The following is a 17,629-nucleotide window of genomic DNA, read 5'->3' as shown; positions in this document are numbered from 1 at the left end:
GGACGACGTTTCAGTATACGGTCCTTCTTCAGAGTAGATATATCACGTGTTAATGGCACTGCGTTCAAAAAAGATGTAACAAATGTGTTCAACTTTTGTATAATTTGTGCTTGGGCACCACTGACAAAGCAGAATGACTTTTGATCAGCAGCCAACATAGCGCTTCCTTCACGAGCCGTGCAGTGACTCGGATCTGTCTCGCGCGCTTAGCCTGGCAATAAGTCCTATACTGCTCCCTTGTTTGTGCGCGCTCGTTCACTACACACATACGCGCGCGCGCGTGTGTGTGTCGCCACTATATTTACCACGGCACTTTGGCCCCTGTGGTTTTGATTTCCTAAAAATAACCGCGCTCCGATGGAGCACGGTGTGGGGGTCTTGGCTGCCGTGAGCGGCCCGCGCGTGCCTCGCCCGCCGCCTCTTCCGCGAGACGCCGGAGCGAGAGGCCTCGCGCTGCGCCGGCCGAGTCGCCCGCCCGCCCTCTCTGTCTCTCTCTCGCGTGCGTCGCACGGATTACACGAACGATGGAGCGGCAGATCCGAGCGCGAACTTTGACTAAGCAGAAGAAAAAGAAAAAAAACCGCCACTGGTACTAAGTATCGTACCAACATTTTTATTTTTAACTTGATTTCAATTATTTTTAACGGGGAGGTGGAGCCTTCAGCCCCCCCCCCAACCCCCATCCGACGCTTGGGGGCAGGCGACCCCCGTGGAGTTCTGAAACTCGCTTTGTTCCACGACCGTGACCATTGGCCTCGTTGACACGGCCCTGTTTTTTACTCTTCCGCGAAGATGGTTAGCGGCTGGTAAAACCGAACAACCCACTCCCACCCATCCCCCCACACCCTCCCCCACACCCTCCCCCCACACCGGCCATCTATTGGTGTTCACGACTGGCTCCTTACCCCCGTTCGAGTCCAGGGGTCGCTGCGCAACGTACCAGGGCGGCCTGAGTTCGATCCGCCATCAGCGGTGAGTGATACCGCCAGCGACCCTCGCTTCGCCCATCGTCCTCAGCTGTCGGAGGGTTCGCACCCCCCCCCCCCCCCCGGCAGGACGTGAGGTCCGGCTGCGGTGCGGGCGGTGGCCAGGACCTCGGGTCGCACGGGCCGCGAGTGCAGCCGGTCCCCCAGCCGTGGACACTGAGCGGGCGAGCACGGCGCTTGCGTCGTCGCGAGAATGTCTCGAGCCCCCAGCGGAGCGCCGCGGCCCGGCACTCCCCTTGCCGTGGCTGCTGTCCAGCTCGGAGTGGGGGGCGGATTTGAAGGAGGACTTGGGAGACACCCTCCGTGCAAACTGCTCGCCAGGCCAAACACGCACACACACAGACACACACACACAGATACGCACACAGACACAAGGCAAAGATCCCCCCTAGAGCCTGAACAGACTTTTGGAGCAAGTGCTCTCAGCGAGCACCTAATTCCAGGGGGTGAATTGCCAGCGCCACGCTCGGCCGCCTTTGTCTCCCCATTAGCGATCTTTACGCAACGCCCCAGACACTAATTTGAGGCAGAGTCGACCCACACACACACACGTAGACACACGTGTCTCGCAAGCAAACAAATCGGCCATCGAGGGAGAAACGAAAATAGAGCCCCCGTGGGTGAGGGATGGGGGTGTTGTTGGGTGGGCTATAGGTGGGTCGGATGCAGGCGCCCTCCCCCCTCAACCCCCCACCCCACCGCCCCCTCTCCCCTGACCGCATCACCGTGTGCGTGCTCGCGACTTCTCGTACGCAGACGCCGCCTCGCTGCAGCTGTCTTGCCAAGCCGGCGACACGCGTGGGTTAAACGCAGCCCCCTGTGAGCGCACCGTCATAGCTGTGTCTGTGCAGGGATAGCAGAGCGCAGGACGGGTCATTCATGTGAGCGTGGGTGTGGGTGTGGGGTGGTGTGTGTGTGTGTGACTGGTAATCATTCGAGGCCGAGTCGACGTAGGGGGAGGCCCAGGACCCCTTCAGATAATCGCCACTGATGTTGATGGCCGTGAGCAGGAATCGAACTCGGGCCGTCGGGTTCGTAGTGCAGCGCGCTAACCGCTACACCACCGCTCCCCACGCACGAGAGTGTAATGACGCAGATGACATACGCCGTATCGGTCTTCACCAAGATGCATTAACCAGCGTGCTGAAGTATGATCAAGCGACCGTCACCTTCGTCCAATTCGAGTCATTTACACCGTGCGCGTGAGTGTGTGTGTAGCTATGGGGGGAAACCCATGGAGAACCGGGGGAGAGCATCGGAACTGTTAGCGAGAGCCCCCTGTGAAGGCGTAAGCACTGCACACAGAAGGGCGCCCGAGTCTGGAATCGAACCGAGGTCCCTCTTGCTGTGCGGCGTGGGCGGTGTCACCACTGCGCCGCCACCGCCCTGGCAGGTTTGCGAACAACAACCACGAGATGATCACCACCGGGCACGACATCGTCCATCGAGTCGAAAACGTTCGAATCAAACAGCGTTTTCTTTTAATTCAGAACTCCACAATTCAGGTCTCCTTCCACCGGTCGCGATCAATTTCAACGACAAAACGTGTCAACCAGAAAATGAAACTCAACCCCTGTCGGCCGAGTCCAGGCAACCGAAGAAAAAAAAAACAACGAAGAACAAACCCCAAAATAAAAAAAACCATAAATTGACTTGCGCGATCGTATAGACATCTCTGTTTATATCTGTACAGACAAAAGACCTTTGTTATAAATTACAATCTGATAATTTACTGCCGGTAACTAGAAGAGGTGGGTGGGTAGTTTTTCTTTTTTTTTAAACGATTATTTACAAAGATGCCTCGCACAACAACGTCAGGCCGTGCGAGCGTACGAACTTAAACGACAATGCCATCGACATCCTTGGTTCCGCCCTCGCTCTGTCGGGTTCGTGGTGGACAGGGTTCGTGGTGGACAGCGATCACGCACCGTCTCCTAAAACGATGGCGACGCGGAGCCCCAGCTGAGTCGCGTGCCGCGGTCCGGCCTCGTCTCGCGAGAGATCCGCGGCGCGTCTTGCCGAACGTCTGCCCAACGTTACCAAACTTACAAACTGGTCGCACTGTACAGCTCCGGAGGGGTGACGTTTTACATTTCCCCGTGAAAAATTATGTCTCTTTAAAACGAACAAAAATATCAAATGCCGCCGTGGTGGTGACGTGAACTGGAAGAGAGGGCTTGATTTTATTTCTCGACTGTAAGCGGAACTCCATTCCTGCGCTTCCACGTACAGAGTCAAATATCTGGAATCCATGGGCCTTTTGAGGCTTTCCAGACCAATATTATCCAGCAGCATTTGTCTGAACAAGAAAACTCTGGAACGGTTTCCGCTTGTTTATATATATAAAAAGAACGCTGCTGGGTTGTGTTATTGGAAGAAAAACAACACACTCCATCTCTGAATTCTCTCCGGGTCACTGGGAGACCGGCGCAGGTGGCGCGCGAGTCGTAGGAGCAAGTCACCACAGCCGTAGCAGGAGCTATACTGGACGTGGTGTACCGCGCACGGAGAGATATTCTCCCGAGTCGCCAACCCAGACCGACAGATCTCCCCCCCCCCGGCTGAAATCGAGCCACGGATTACAAAACGTATCGGAGCGAGCAAACGACAAGTCTGAGAAAATACGGTGGCCCGGCGCTTCTCCGCCGCGTGGACCGCCGCACCCGCGTGCTCGGGGAGGGCGCTCTTCGTCGGCGTGCGCGGGAGGAGGAGGATACGAGACGACGCACGCGCTCGCCCGTTGAGGTAGATACCGGCCATCCCTCGTGGCGACGCTCGTGAGAGCAGGAACTGGAAGACCCCCGCACGCACGCTGGAAGACCCGCGCACGCCGACCGTGCCGTGCGTCGAGCGGTCGGCGTGGCTATCGAGCGCGCGGGCTGCGGCGGTTGCACCGTGGGGAGGGGGGGCCCGTGCCAACCGACCGCGTGCTACACCGACGTCCCCCACCCCCCCCCCCTTACGCGCCCCTTGGTTGGCACCGCGCAGCGTCGTACGAGGCGTATTCGGAGCGAACGTTCCCCACACACATTGCTCCGCAGTTCTGCTTTACGTGTTGGAGGAAGGAGGCACGATCGACGACAGAAACAAACAATAGAGGCAAACGGCGCTTATTGAGACGGTGAATGGCTTAAGACGCGTGGCCCGGGTCGTCCCGACGCGGGTCTGAAGTATTCATTAACGACGGGTGTAGCCAGCTGGTGGTTCTCAGCCCGGTCACCAATGACTTCTCCACGCAAACAATCGCTTTGAATTGGGTTTTCAATTCATTGAAACGAAATTCCTGCTCTAAGAATGAATTTCCATTCAGCCGCAGCAAACGTCAATCAAATGCTGCGGAATCCCTTCCCCGAAAGCCACTTTAAAAGTCTTGCGCCTCACGTTCATGGCGCTGCACACCAGACCCGGGGTCGATGCCAACTGTGATTTTGTCACTCATGATGAATCGCAATCTCTGCGTTTTTATCCGAATTTCTCCTAATTACGCTGCCGGCTGTCGTAGAATTCTCACCGACTTGCTTCACACTCAAGGGGGAGGAGCGACAGCCCAGGCGGACGCACGGCCACGGCGCACGGGGACAAAACTAAAGGTGTTTACGTGATCGGGCCGCGTCTTCCTTCCAACATAGCCACATCAGCCACATCAGCCACGCGCGCGAGAAACAACAACGACGACGACGCACGCTTACACAAAAACAACGGAGTAAAATATGAGAACAAAATGGTCCTGCCACAGATGTAAAAAGGTTTAAAGTGTTAACAGTTTTGTAGTTCTGAAGCCTTGCCCCCCACCCCACGCCCCCCCCCCCCCGCCTTAAAGTTGGCGTTCGCGCGTCCGCAGAAGCGCGCCGTCTTTGGTAGTGTCGTAGGGCCCCACGTGGCTGCGTGTCGCCCGCGGCGGTGGCGGTGGTGGCGGCGTAATGCTGACTAAGTGCTTTAGACTCTGTGTTTGGCTGCGGTGGCGGTGGCGGCAGCAGACTGCCCCGCCAGCTTCCTCCTCCTCCTGCGCCTCCACGCTTCTTCGCCAGAGGTTGCCCCCCCACCCCACCTGCTATCTTAATACGAGCGACGTCAACACAAACACAAAAAAACGGAAAGATAAACTTAACCAACCTCTTATCGCTGCTTAATCTGACGGAAAATGTTTTTTTTTCAATTTTTTGTTTGATATAGAAAAATTACTGCACTCCAGAAAAAAAATGTGTGAATCTTGAAAAGTCATTCTTAAAAAAAAAAAGAATTTATATAGAATATTCTTTAAAAAAAATCGTTTAAATCAATCATCTGGTAAAATTTTCTGAGAAGGAATAAAACAATCTTGTTCTTTTTATTCTATTTGCAAGCCTTAACAAGCTACCTATAATTCCTAAAGTACGATCTACATTATTTTAAGGAAAAAAAGCGACAAAACTTAAAACATCGAAGCAGAGAACAAAAAAATGAATCAAACTTAACGACTTAACGCGAATGCGTAAAACTTAACTCCTAAAAGAGACTTAAAAACGCACGGGGCTCGTACGTGTACGTGCGCGAGGGATCACGAACGCAAACTCAAGCGAGGGAAGCGTGGCTTTGTCTCCGTGCGCGCGCCCCGGGAGATTGTTACCCGACTCAAAAACGATCCCAAAAAAGCGAAACAAACCCACGTGGAACATCACTCCCCCCCCCACCCCCCACTCCCGCTCAGCGAATTAAAACGACCGGAGAAGCGACGTCTTTTAGTCGACAACACAAATGAAGAAAAAATGTGAGCGAGCGAAAAAAATCTCTCTCGCGCGTGACTAAGGGTAAAAAGCACGCGTCTATTTACACGCCGCTCCCTTTGCTGGAGGTTCGTCACGACAGCCGTGGGGGGGGGGGGGGGGGTGGTTGCTGGATGCCCGCTCCTTGAATCTCGGTCACTCGCAGCAGCAGCAGCAGGAGTCTTCGCGTAAAGCACCGTGGTGGCGACATCTTAGGTAGCGTAGCAATTGCTCAGGATGGTCACCGGGGAACAAAAAACAAAATAAATAAAATATATTTTTGGGGGGGGGGGGGGGGGGGGAGGCAGAGGAAAAGAAGTCCCCGCAGGCTCGTCGATGTCGGTCCGCGCGAAGGATGGCGCTTGTTAAGACTCTCGTGTGTGAGTGCGTGTGTGTGTGTGTACGTGCGTGCATGTGTGTGTACGTAGGTCAACTGGGCCTCAAGCGAGTACCTCGTTTGGTGTTTAAAAGATCGGCACTGGGGAGACAGAGGCATCAGAGCATGGTGCTGGCCCACCCGCAGCTTCGTGCGCCGTGTCGGCCTTCATCGGTGCTACTCGCTACCAGCGCTTGCCCCAACAGTCTGTCCAGGCTATACGCAGGATCTTTGTGTGTGTATGCATGCGTGTGTGTGCGTGTGCTAAAGCTGCCCTGCAGGGCTGGTGCCTGCCCCCCCCCCCAACGGGAGCCGTGCTTCAGAGCCAAGGCACTTTGCTTCACATTCCCCAACTGCGCATCACCGGGCTGCTCCACCGTGGGCCAACCTGCGTGTTTGGGAGGAGGAGCAGGGATCGGGGCAGGCGAAGAAGAACAACAACCACAGCGTTAGAGCGCCATTATCATGAGTACATTTTGGTGTTTGCGCTTAGAATTTCATTTTTATTTCCACTTGTTTAACTGTGATTTTATTTTGTATGGCGTAGTTGCAATGTGGTGTGGAGCGGCTGGTGGTGGTAGGGAAGGTGGTGGCAGCGTGGATGGTGGTGGCAGCGTGGATGGTGGTGGTGGTGTTAGGGATGGTGGCGGTAGGGATGGTGGCAGCGCTACCTTGCGTGCAGTGGCCTCGCCGGGCCGGCCGCTACTTGGCTTGCTGGAACGCGTACTGCTGGTGGTCGCCACCGTCCATGGACACCTGCTGCTGCTGGCCGCTACCATCCTGGGGGCACGGCGAGCGGGGCAAGCGAAGACGCGTGACGCTTCCGTGAAAATACCGCCGACATGCAAAAAGAACGTTCTTCATTTTCATTGTGTCCCTTGAGCACGATTCGATTCGTCCATTGGCTTTTATCGACCAATCGGCGTGTCTTTACGCGGCGAGCCAACGGCGCGTGGGGGAGCGCGCGGTGCTCGCATAGCGGTGGGTGTAAATATTCGCGGGGGAGGCTCAACCAAACGTTTTGTTTACACGACTTTTACAAAAATCAACGTTCAAAAGCAAGAGAGCGGTGCAAGGCTGCCTCTGGCAGGGCTGCAGTAGACCCACGCCTCCAAGGGCACGGGGGGGGGGGTCAACAGCTGCGCCCTCGCCACTGCTGCCTTGCGCTCTCTCCGGCCGAGTGCGGCTCCGAGGAGGGGATCGTGCTGGGTGTGAACGACGCTCGAGATGGACATTCGCATTGAGCAGGCTGGTGCCCCGTCAGGCCCCACCGGGCCCCGGGCCCCATCTACGGTGGCGTTAGTTCCCCTGGTTCTCACCTCCACCGCCATGGAGGATGCGGACATGTGCGCGTACTGGTGAGGGATGTAGGTCCCCTGCATGTGTGAGCTCGCGGTCATGTACTGCGGACGAGAAACAACGTCGCGCTCCGGTTAGTTTTCGGCATCTCGGTTTTCGCCGCCTTTTTAACGACGTCGTGGGCAGCCGCTGGACGAAGCCCCACGCGCGCCGACGTTCGCCTATCGGCGGAAACTTCCCTGGCTTCCCTCGGAAAAAGGTGAAAATAACACATCACACGCTTGGTGAACGCAACGACGACCGCATTTGTATCGCGCCGCTAAGTTCCAAAGGTTCCGTGACGCCTGCCAGTCAATCGCTTCGGTGGAAAGCCATTCCGAAAGAGGCGCCCGCGCTCTGGTGGTTTGGGATCGATCTTGGTTCTCGTCAGGAGCTGTGCGCCACGCCGGTCCGCTCGGCCGTGGCGGCGCAGCACGGGAACGAAGCGCACGCGCGACGGATGCGAACCCCGAGGTGCGATGGTTTTCTACTTGAGCTCAGCGCGTGCGTTAGAAGCGCCTCCTTGTTCATCCCTTCTAGGGCGCAGCGACGGGACAGCGCAGAGGCTTCGGCTACGGTGAAGGCCGCCGCACTGGCGACTTCTCGAGCCAAGTTCCTCTGGATCCAGAACGACTGCAGCTGTCCAAGTATATATATATACACAGTAAAGCTAGGTGTCTATTCCTTGTGGAAGAGTACGCTAAAAATAACACCGATAGAACCAGCTGCTCTAGAGCTCCCTCTCGTGGAGGCCCATCTGCCAGTAGTGGCGATCGCAAGCAGTTGCAGGGAGGCACCTTTACTTTTTACTGTAAATACATGAAAAATGGTAACTCGCAGCGTTTTGTCAATCCACTGCTGGATGACGGCTACCCTATGCCGTCTAGTTCATGAGGGTTTCATATTTTTGGTTCCTTCGGTAAAGTCACGTAGAAGGGAAATAATAAAATAAAAAATGTTAAACTATATATATTTGTATTATGTTTTTTTAATTATTTCCCTTCTACGTGACTTTACCGAAAGAACCAAGAATATGAAGCCCTGCAGTCACGAAAGCTTTAAATCAAATTCGTGAGGGTTGTTTGACTATTTAGCGCCACACGGGTCTGTGTAGGGTTGCGAAGGGGGTAGGCCCCAGGATTTGTTCAGCTGTCGCTCGCCACCGATGTTAGCCGTGGCCCAGGAACTGAACCGAGGTCTCATGGCACCGTGCGTTATCGCTGAGCCAACGCTCCGCCCAACTCTGGTCGGTTATCTCAGGATATCTCAGCTTCGTTATCCGAGGGAGCGAATATCCACCCACGCGGTCAAGGGCGCTTGACTCTCCGGTGGGACGCCGTGAGTTTCGAATCCTGGTCAGAGGTCAACTCGCCCAATAATCCCTCCGGGGCCGATAACTGACAACCGCAAAAAAAAACCCCACCGCAATGGAGCAGGAGCCTCTGCGAGCGAGCGAACGAGTCTTAAGACTCGGTGAGCATTTCCTGCGTCACCAAAATGCGTCAAATCCATGCGTGCGCGAAGTCGTTTTTTTCTCTCTGCGCTTCACGTTAAACCGCCTTCAACACCTCCCCCCGCTCCGTTGTACTTGAGACCGCGACGGCGGATAACATTCCTCGTGCTGTCACGCATTGGCCGCTAGGGGTCTCCCGTACCACGCTGGCAAAGGTTGGAGGCGCGTTGGGTGGCGAGGCGGACTGCGCTGTCGAGAGCGCCAGGTGGCAGTGCTGCGCTAATCGCTGCGTCTCCTCGCATGGACAACAACGCTCCTCGGTCTTCTTGTTGGCACAGCGGTTGAGCCCTGTGAGCTTCCTCCCAATACGCGAGGAATGTTTTTGTCCCCGTTGTAATATTTTTTCCAAAAAAAATTAAAATGCGCCAATTTTGCCATCGGATTTGTTGTCTTGAGTTGACACGTCCATTTGGAGCTCTTGCACGAAGCAGTGCATCATCACCCTGTGCGTTGAGAGCGACCCGTGGATTGAGATATCACAGAAGTGCTTCCGAGTTTCTTTCAAGCGACTGCTTATCCACGCGATACCTGTCACGTGACACTCCAACCAACGTTTACAACTTCAGAGGTGGAATTTTCCAGAATCGAGTGATTTTGTTAATTTTATTACTGAATGGGTTATTTTTCTCACTGAATGACCAGGCTGAGACCATCAACTTGGCCACACTTAAGAGAATCCGCTGGGCTCACACGTAAATAGACAATGTTTCAGGAAATGCACTATAAAGAGCCATTGCCCGAAACATTGTCACCTGTTAAATGTTTCCTGTTAAGGCCACAGGCGGTGTTGCTATTGCCGAACGTGCAGAGCTTGTTGTTGTTTGTGCACCGCTGTCATCGCAGCAACGTCACCGAATTAACTTGTCAAAAGTTAAATTCTTTAATCGTTTTCCGAAAGCAGCAAAAAACAATTGGTATCCACAACGGACGCAGGCGTGCAGCTTGCGCGGGAGATGACAGCCGTCGCAGGTTGACGGTGATGAATCTGTCACCACAATCCTTGCCGGTGGGGTCTTTCCCCGCACTTTGGCAGCGAGCGTGAAATTAAATGTATTTCTGTCGTGCGGGGGCAGCGTTAGGTCCCTGCTAACTTCCAGGAGCTTGCGACACGACTCGCATGAGCAGACACACAAACACGTGGAAGGTGGGGTGGGGGTGATCGTTTCCCAGCGGTTGGCAGGTGGAGTCATCTCCAAAATATGTTTGTCTTAATCGTTCTCGCGCGTACGCTGCCGCACAATTCTCGGTTGGGGCACCTTGTGCGGCGGGGGGGGGGGGGGGGGATTTCTGCGAGCGAATGAATCGCGGTTGGAAAGTTCCGAGTTTAAAATCCCGGCGAGCGTATGACTCGACGTAAGACGAGGACCGGGTTCTGGGAAGATGACGGCGGCCGTCGCGCGGATAGAACCGCGCCACCCGTGGATTCGTGAGTCTACCCGTGCGGAGCTTTTGAGTGTTTCTTCCTCTCGGGGTTCTCCGCTTGCTCGCCCACGTGAAGCGAAACCCTCCCTGAGAAAGAGTCTTGAGACTCTGTGGGGCTTTCCTGGATAAGTAAATATATTATTTACCATTATAATTTGCTTCCGATCAGGGCTTAATTTGAGCAGGGTCTGACTGCGTCGCCTTCCCAGCACACCGCATCAAGTAAATCTCTCGCCGCAGCTGTGGAAATTTGTCACGTGCCTGCTCCAGTCTGACCGGCGTGTCGTAAATCAATATTTCTGTGAGAAAAGAAGCCACAACTTGTCCAGCTGCTGCTGTCCCAACGACCGATTCTGGCAAGTCACCCGACGCACCGTCACACGCGTCAATCCACCGGCGCAACACCGTGTACGCGCGTGCCCGTCTCGCATCCTCACCGGCGAAGCGCTTGCGCCGAGGGAGAGGTGTCCCATCTGCTGGGCGAGCGGGGTCATCATGCCGGACGGCTGCATGGACATGTGGTGCTCCATGCCGGGCGACATCACGGTGCCCTGCGGCATCGCGCACACGCGAGCACGAGACAGCTGTCGCGCGTTATAATACAGCTGCCGCCCAGGTCAGCCGCGGTCAGCGGCGATGACGCACGCGTAGGCGCGGAACGCCGGGCGCCCGTTTGCCGTTTCGTCTCACCCCGTCCGTCCATCTCACCGTCGGTCTGTCCGTACGTACGTCGGTGTGTCTGTACATCCCAACCAATGGCCCGCAGCCCATCCGCCATCGTGTGCTGCCCCAAGCCTGCTCACTCTTCTTCAAAGTCGATAAGAAGCCTCTGATCTCTTCCCTAATCCGTGGCCTTCCTGCTTTATGTTTCCCCAGCATAATTTCAAGCCTGCACCTCCCCGTGCTTTTTTGGGCACTTCTCATCTTTTCGTTTAATGTTTCATCGCGTCACGAGATGAAGTCGGCTCACGTTCAGCATCGCTCGCGAGAGACAGGACGCGTTGCTGCATCCAGCAGTGGATCGATCGTGGCTGCTGATTGCGAATGCGCCCGCTTGGCCTAAATCAACAAGCGCGTGCGGACCAGCGCTCGCGTCGTACGGCGATTCCCACTTGCAACTTAAAAAAAAACAACCGTGGGTGTGATTTTTCGCACCTCTACTCCCCCGTTCCCCAATGACTAGGGCTGGGGGGGGGGGGGCTGGGGCGGGAGGGCAACCCCGGGCGATGGGAGATGGTCGAAGGAAGGGGCAGATGCTGGGAGGGAGGGGTGAGTGCAGCGGGTCACGTCGTAGGTGTGAAAAGCAACGCTGATGATTTTGGAAGTTAAGTTGAGAGCGATCGAGCGTTGGCTCGGATCGCACCGCAAAACAGCGGGCGTGTGGGGTGGGGTGGAAGAAGGGGGGGGGGGGGGCACTGCTGATAATGCGCTAATTCACGATGAGTCGTCTTTCATAAGGCATTTGAAAAGCAACAGCTTTTTTTCATTAAAAGTCTGTGGGAAGCTATTCGATGGCGTCCGGGGTCTGGGGTCGCCAGACGGACGCCGTTTGAACCTCCTGCAAAACCGTGCACGGTTGGGCAACAACGGTCGGCGACATGAGCGATGGATTGCACACGAACGCAGTCACAGCTCGACTCAGACCCATCAACTCACAGACTCGCACAGAGACCCACAGACGCGCACAGAGACCCACAGACTCGCACATAGACCCACCGACTCGCACAGAGACCCACAGACTCGCACAGAGACCCACTGACTTGCACAGACCCACAGACTCGCACATAGACTCACAGACGCGCACAGAGACCCACCGACTCGCACAGAGACCCACTGACTCGCACAGAGACCCACTGACTCGCACAGAGACCCACTGACTCTCACAGACACCCACTGACTCGCACAGAGACCCACCGACTCGCACAGAGACCCACAGACTCGCACAGAGACCCACTGACTCGCACAGACACCCACTGACTCTCACAGACACCCACTGACTCATACAGACACCCACTGACTCGCACAGAGACCCACTGACTCGCACAGACACCCACTGACTCGCACAGACACCCACTGACTCGCACAGACACCCACTGACTCGCAAAAAGAGCCACCGACTCGCACAGAGATCCATGCTCTATGCCACAATGTGACCCCGCCCCACCGTGCAGGTCCGTGGTGGGTTATTTGACCGTACTTCACTACGCCGGTCAGTGCGAGTTGGTGAAGGCGATTAGCGGTAGATGTGGGCGCGTAGAAGTACAATGCAACAACGGATGTTGCTGCACTGCTCCCTGCTGCCCACCACATAGCCCTGCAGCTCTATGACGACCCTGTTAGTGCAGGGCGGTCACCCACGCATGCACAATCCAGGCTCAACACTGCTTAGCTTCTGAAATCTGATAAGCTCGTGCTTGTTTACCTGATTTAAGGGGGGTTTTTTCGTGTTTTTCGCCAAAATGTTCCCATGACTTTACACAATTACCCTTGTATTTTGGGCTAATTTGCAGCTTAAATTAGCGGCTCCGCGTGTCTGCCGCTCATTATGGGAAAACGGCCCCCGTCGCGTTGCGCAACAGAGGCGGGCGGCGCTGCCAGCGAGCGCTCCGCTCCGCGCTCCCGTTCCCAGGACCGCGCGTCGCCCCCTGCCACGACTGCCGTGCGGCCGTTACGCGTGACGTCAACACGTGGGCCTGGCGGTGTTGCCTCACCGCCATCGGTGGGGCAACGCGGGGGCGGGCGGGGGGGGGGGGGTCTCTCTGTGCGGCTTGTCCGCTAACAAGCGTGCGTGAGTGAGTGAGCGCTGGCAATGCCAGTGACGAAGCGTCGTTGGCACGGGCCCTCCCGGTGCAAGGAACTAAATATGATGGCCCTCCCATATACCCCCCCATCCACTTTGTGACTTGGCACCCGTGCAGTTGCACCGCCTACCACACGCGGATGGCTACGCAACGGATTCCTGTGTTGTTCTGTGGTAATTTATGGTTCTCCATGTGAGTCTATGGGTCGGACACGTGAAATCTGTGGGTCACTATAAACCTGTGGGTCTCTATATGAGCAGTTGGGTCTATATGTGAGTCGATTGGTGTTCACGTGAATCTCTGGGTCTCTTATACGCCTGTGGGTGGAGATGTAGAATGGCTGGTAAGGTCAAATTTCCTGGCATATCGGGGCCCTTCCGCCCAGTGGGCCCGAGTGCAGTTGCACCGCCTGTACACTTGTATCGTGCACATATGTCTGGGCCACGTCCCGTGGGCACCGTATTAAATTTCGTCCATCTCCCTTTTATCCCCCGTTTTGCCGCGGCGCTCTGCCCGTCCACGCGAAGGGGCGCTTCTGCATTTTTCAAACCCGATTTGCCCGTTTGTGGTTCCGCGTCGAGGGTCGCGTGAAAACCACGCAGAGAGATCCCCGACCGCGCCGCTATCTTGCGCAACGTCTCACGGCTCGTTCTTTTCACTTCACGCGAACACACAGCGCCGCCGCCGCTGCCGCCGTCGTCCTAATTGTTTAAATGCCCGTCGACTGGAAACGTTGCAGAGTCACGGGTCCCCACGTCGTGTCGTTCACAATCGTCAGCGTCGCGGGCCCCGCGGGAGCAGCCGCTGTGGTAGAGGTCGCGGGTGTCCAGACACCCCCACCCCCCCCCCCCCATATGTATGGACAAAATCCTATGAGGATTCGTAAGTCACTTCAACAAGGTGATCTTATGCCAATGACGGTACCTTTGAAGGTACCGTACTAAGTTGGTAGCTAGTAGTTCCATAGATGTGATATGATCATAGGGCCGTGGACCCTCGCAGTGTGAGGGGAGGGAGGCAAAGCTCACAGATGCTCTCTGTCATGTAACTAATAACCGATTGCTCGTAGGTCACCCTCAGAATCCACACTGCGGCTGCGTTCCCTGGTTTCCCGCGCGGTGAGCGGATCGCGGTGGAGCCAAGGGGAGGAGGCGGGCGGGCGGGGAGGGAGGAGGGGTGGTGGGGATTCTGGACAGACAGGTCGGCCAAGCCGTGCCTCCGAGAGCCGCCACTCACCGGCTGCATGACGTAGGGCTGTTGCGGCATCCACGACGTGCTGTGGACCTGTTGGGACACGGCGAGCCATCAGTCACGATCGCACCGGCGTTACGCTCGCTCGTTTTTACACCGAGTAGAATTCGCGGAACGGCCGCCGTGTGGGAACCACAGCACTGGGCGGGGCTGCTTGTGCAACCGGATTAAATCGGTCTTAAGTTAAAAAAAATTAGAAATGTTGGGTTCGGGAGCCAAGGACCAAGGGTTTCTGGGAAGCTCAACTGGGACACATGGTGAGCTTGCAGACCCTCCCCTCTGTCAGCTCTGCCCACTTATACATCGCCACAAATATAAAGATCCCCCGTAATAGCCTCAATAAACTGTTGGGGAAAGTGTTGTTAGTGAGCACATGGCACACGAGGGGGTGGGTGACCAACACCATGCCCGGCCGCCTTTGTGTCCCCAGTGGCGATGTTTACACACCGCACCAGCTACTCATTTGAGGCTGAGTCGACCTAGGGGAGGCCCAGGACCGGTTCAGATAATCGTCACTGGTGTTGGCCGTAAGCGAGAATCGAACCTGGGTCACCAGGTTAACAGCGCAGCGTAGCGCTAACCGCTACACCGCCGCTCCCCGACGTAGCCACGCCCACTTGATCACCAGCGGCATCGCCTCCATCTTCACCCCCCACTACTTGGGTAGCCCCACCCCCCTTTGCCTGCATCATGCGTCAAACGTGAGGCCAGCAGGACTTAAACCGGCGTCAAAATCTCGCTTCTAACAAAAGCTGCAGCAGCGCACCGGGACGTTCAAAAACCACCACCACCACCGTCCCAGCTGAACTGGGACAGTTGGCAGCCAAAATTGAAAACACATTTCTGTAAAACTGCTTTTTGCTTAGTTTGTTGCCTTTCCCCCGCACTTCCAATTGGCACGTTTGGTTTCGTACGGTGCGAAAGAAGTTCAACGTACGTACATTCACACGGCCTTGCCTCGGTTCCTCTCGAACCGAGTAGGCCCGAGGATTCCGGAGTTTGCTCCCACGGGATTCGTAACGCTTTTCGTGAAATTCTTGCGTCGCATTCCACTCCTGATTTTTTCCGCACCGCCTTGAAAGCCAATTGTTCTGGCCGACCGTCAAATGTGGTCGTCTGTCTCGGTCGTTATTTACTCTTGGCCTTGTTGACTCAACTGGAGCAGAATAGATTTTTGGCACGTCGGTTTGATTGTGAATTGATTTGGCTGCTCGTGCAAACCAGCTTAAATCAATCTTTAAGTTTAAAAATATATATTTGGGGGGGAAAGGGGGGAGGGGGGAGGGATTGGGTGCGCACCTCGAGGATTCAAGTTTCAAATCAACTTTGCTAAATTGATTTAACCACCGTGGAGTCGTTCTAAATCAATTCTGCACGGAAACCTGACCCGGGTTATTTTTTTCTCTCTCTCTCTCTCCCTTGTCTGCCCTCCCGCTGTGCCTCGCCGTGGAAGTGATGTCGTCTGGATTCTCCATCTGGGCCGCTGGGGGCCGCTGCCGGGAACAAAACTCTTTAAAACTCCGCCTCCCTCTGCGGCTCGTTTGAAATGGCATGATTCGGTGCGACCGTTCGATGAAACAAAAAAATATCGATAATTTTTTGTGTCGCGTTATTCTCTCTGCTTCATTTCTTTAAAAGACAACACGAGCTCGTGTCAATCCACCGTGCACAAACGGGACGTCGTGGGACTGTGCAGCGAGATCTTTCGTCCTGATGGAATTCTACGCTCACGCCCCTTTCCGCCTCTCCTCCACCAACCCGCACCGACCAGCGGCGTGGTGAGGTCTGATCAAACAACCCTCGCGGACCCGTGCGGTGCGGGGGAGGGCCCTCATCCAGTAGAGGATTAACAGAGCGGGCTGCGCATGTCCTTGTCTAAGGAGGAAGGAAGGAGCCGATGATATGGCCGGCTGAAGGAGCTGCCTTTGTTCGGCGTCACACCCTAAAGATACGACGCCCCTTATGATATCCAGTGGCCTGGAGGAGGGATAGTGGCTCAGAGAAGCTCATTGTCTGTAGGTGGCTGGCTGGATTCCATCGTCAGTGACAAAGCCGCGTGTATAAATAGCTCCTGACCACCCCTCCCTCCCTCCTGTCACACCTCACTCCCTCCTCCCCCATCGCGGAATTCGCGGTTGTATTAAACAAACCAACTCGCACTCGCTCCGGTATACACACACGTACACACACACACACGGTACACACACACACACGGTACATACACACACACGGTACACACACATACACGGGGTATATATGCACACACACACGGTACACACACACACGGTACACACACACACAGGGGTATATACGCACACACACACACGGGGTATATACACACACACACACGGAGTATATACACACACACGGTACACACACACACGGTACACACACACACAGTACACACACACACACGGTGCACACACACGGAGTATACACACACACACACGATACACACACGCCTGGCTCTTCCAATCTAAACCATTAACGTGGCGTGGAAGCCAAGCCCAGCAGGGGTCCAGACACCCCCAACGTGTTTCGGTGCCGCCCAGAGACACGCAAAGCATTTTGGGGCGGAAACAATTGTGGGCACTTTTGATTAGCACTGCAAGAGGCCTCCACGTGCACGTCTCTTCTCTTCATGTCTCTCCGTGTCTCCTTCTCTCCACCTCTCCCTGTATCTGACTCTCTCTCCCTGTTACTCTCTCCATGTCTCTCTGTGCATTTCTATTTTGGCCCGCGTCTCTTTGCCTGTTTTCATGTTGTCTATCCATGGCATTCTCCCTGGATCTCTCTCCATGCCTTGTCAGTCAAGAGCCGAATGGCTCAAAGAGCTATACCAAATAAATGAAACTGAAAAACTGAAAAAAAACCTCTCCCCAGGACCCTCCTATGTCTAAGTTTTCCTCTGCAACTCTCTCTCTCTCTCCCTCTCCATGTCTCTGTCTCTACATCTCTGCTTCTCTCCCGTCTTCACAGAGCTCCCACTCGTCACTAAACCAAATCTGTCAAGGAACGTAAACCATCACGCAAACTCCGCGGTGATCCTCGCACCGGATTTTGCTACCCATCGAACAAAGACGGCCACTGCATCGCGCGCGTTCAGATGCGCTTCTGCGGCAGTCTGGAACGCTATTCCCTCCGATATTAGGGAGAAACTGGAGCTGTGCAATTTAAAATCTAGATTAAAAACTCATTTC

At 55.3% G+C, this 17,629-nt stretch overlaps 2 protein-coding genes across 4 annotated transcripts in view; both read right to left on the bottom strand.

Moving 5' to 3' along the window:
• The window catches only part of DPP4 (dipeptidyl peptidase 4), a 50,257-nt gene extending 49,254 nt beyond the window's left edge, over positions 1-1,003 (bottom strand). Inside the window, exon 1 of one of the 2 annotated variants that reach the window (XM_061574535.1) lies at positions 941-1,003. The gene's annotated coding sequence lies outside the window, so the exon portion shown is untranslated. The other variant, XM_061574542.1, reaches the window with a different exon arrangement.
• Positions 1,004-2,450: 1,447 nt separating this feature from the next.
• Positions 2,451-17,629, bottom strand: part of LOC133357021 (RNA-binding motif, single-stranded-interacting protein 1-like) — a 51,134-nt gene continuing 35,955 nt past the window's right edge. Inside the window, exons 10-14 of one of the 2 annotated variants that reach the window (XM_061574765.1) lie at positions 14,415-14,462; positions 10,815-10,961; positions 7,424-7,507; positions 6,776-6,884; positions 2,451-6,492 (exon numbers count right to left, since the gene is read on the bottom strand). In XM_061574765.1, coding sequence (XP_061430749.1) covers positions 6,807-6,884; positions 7,424-7,507; positions 10,815-10,961; positions 14,415-14,462 — 357 coding nt within the window. In that variant the 3' untranslated portion in view covers positions 2,451-6,492; positions 6,776-6,806. The remainder of the gene's footprint in view (positions 6,493-6,775; positions 6,885-7,423; positions 7,508-10,814; positions 10,962-14,414; positions 14,463-17,629) is intronic. The other variant, XM_061574772.1, reaches the window with a different exon arrangement.

The sequence above is a fragment of the Lethenteron reissneri genome, chromosome 7 (assembly GCF_015708825.2).
Source record: "Lethenteron reissneri isolate LAM-NWPU_2019-01 chromosome 7, ASM1570882v1, whole genome shotgun sequence".
Classification (NCBI taxonomy): domain Eukaryota; kingdom Metazoa; phylum Chordata; class Hyperoartia; order Petromyzontiformes; family Petromyzontidae; genus Lethenteron; species Lethenteron reissneri.
The sequence above is the reverse complement of the archived record's forward strand: the minus strand, read 5'-3'. Positions and strand labels throughout refer to the sequence as shown.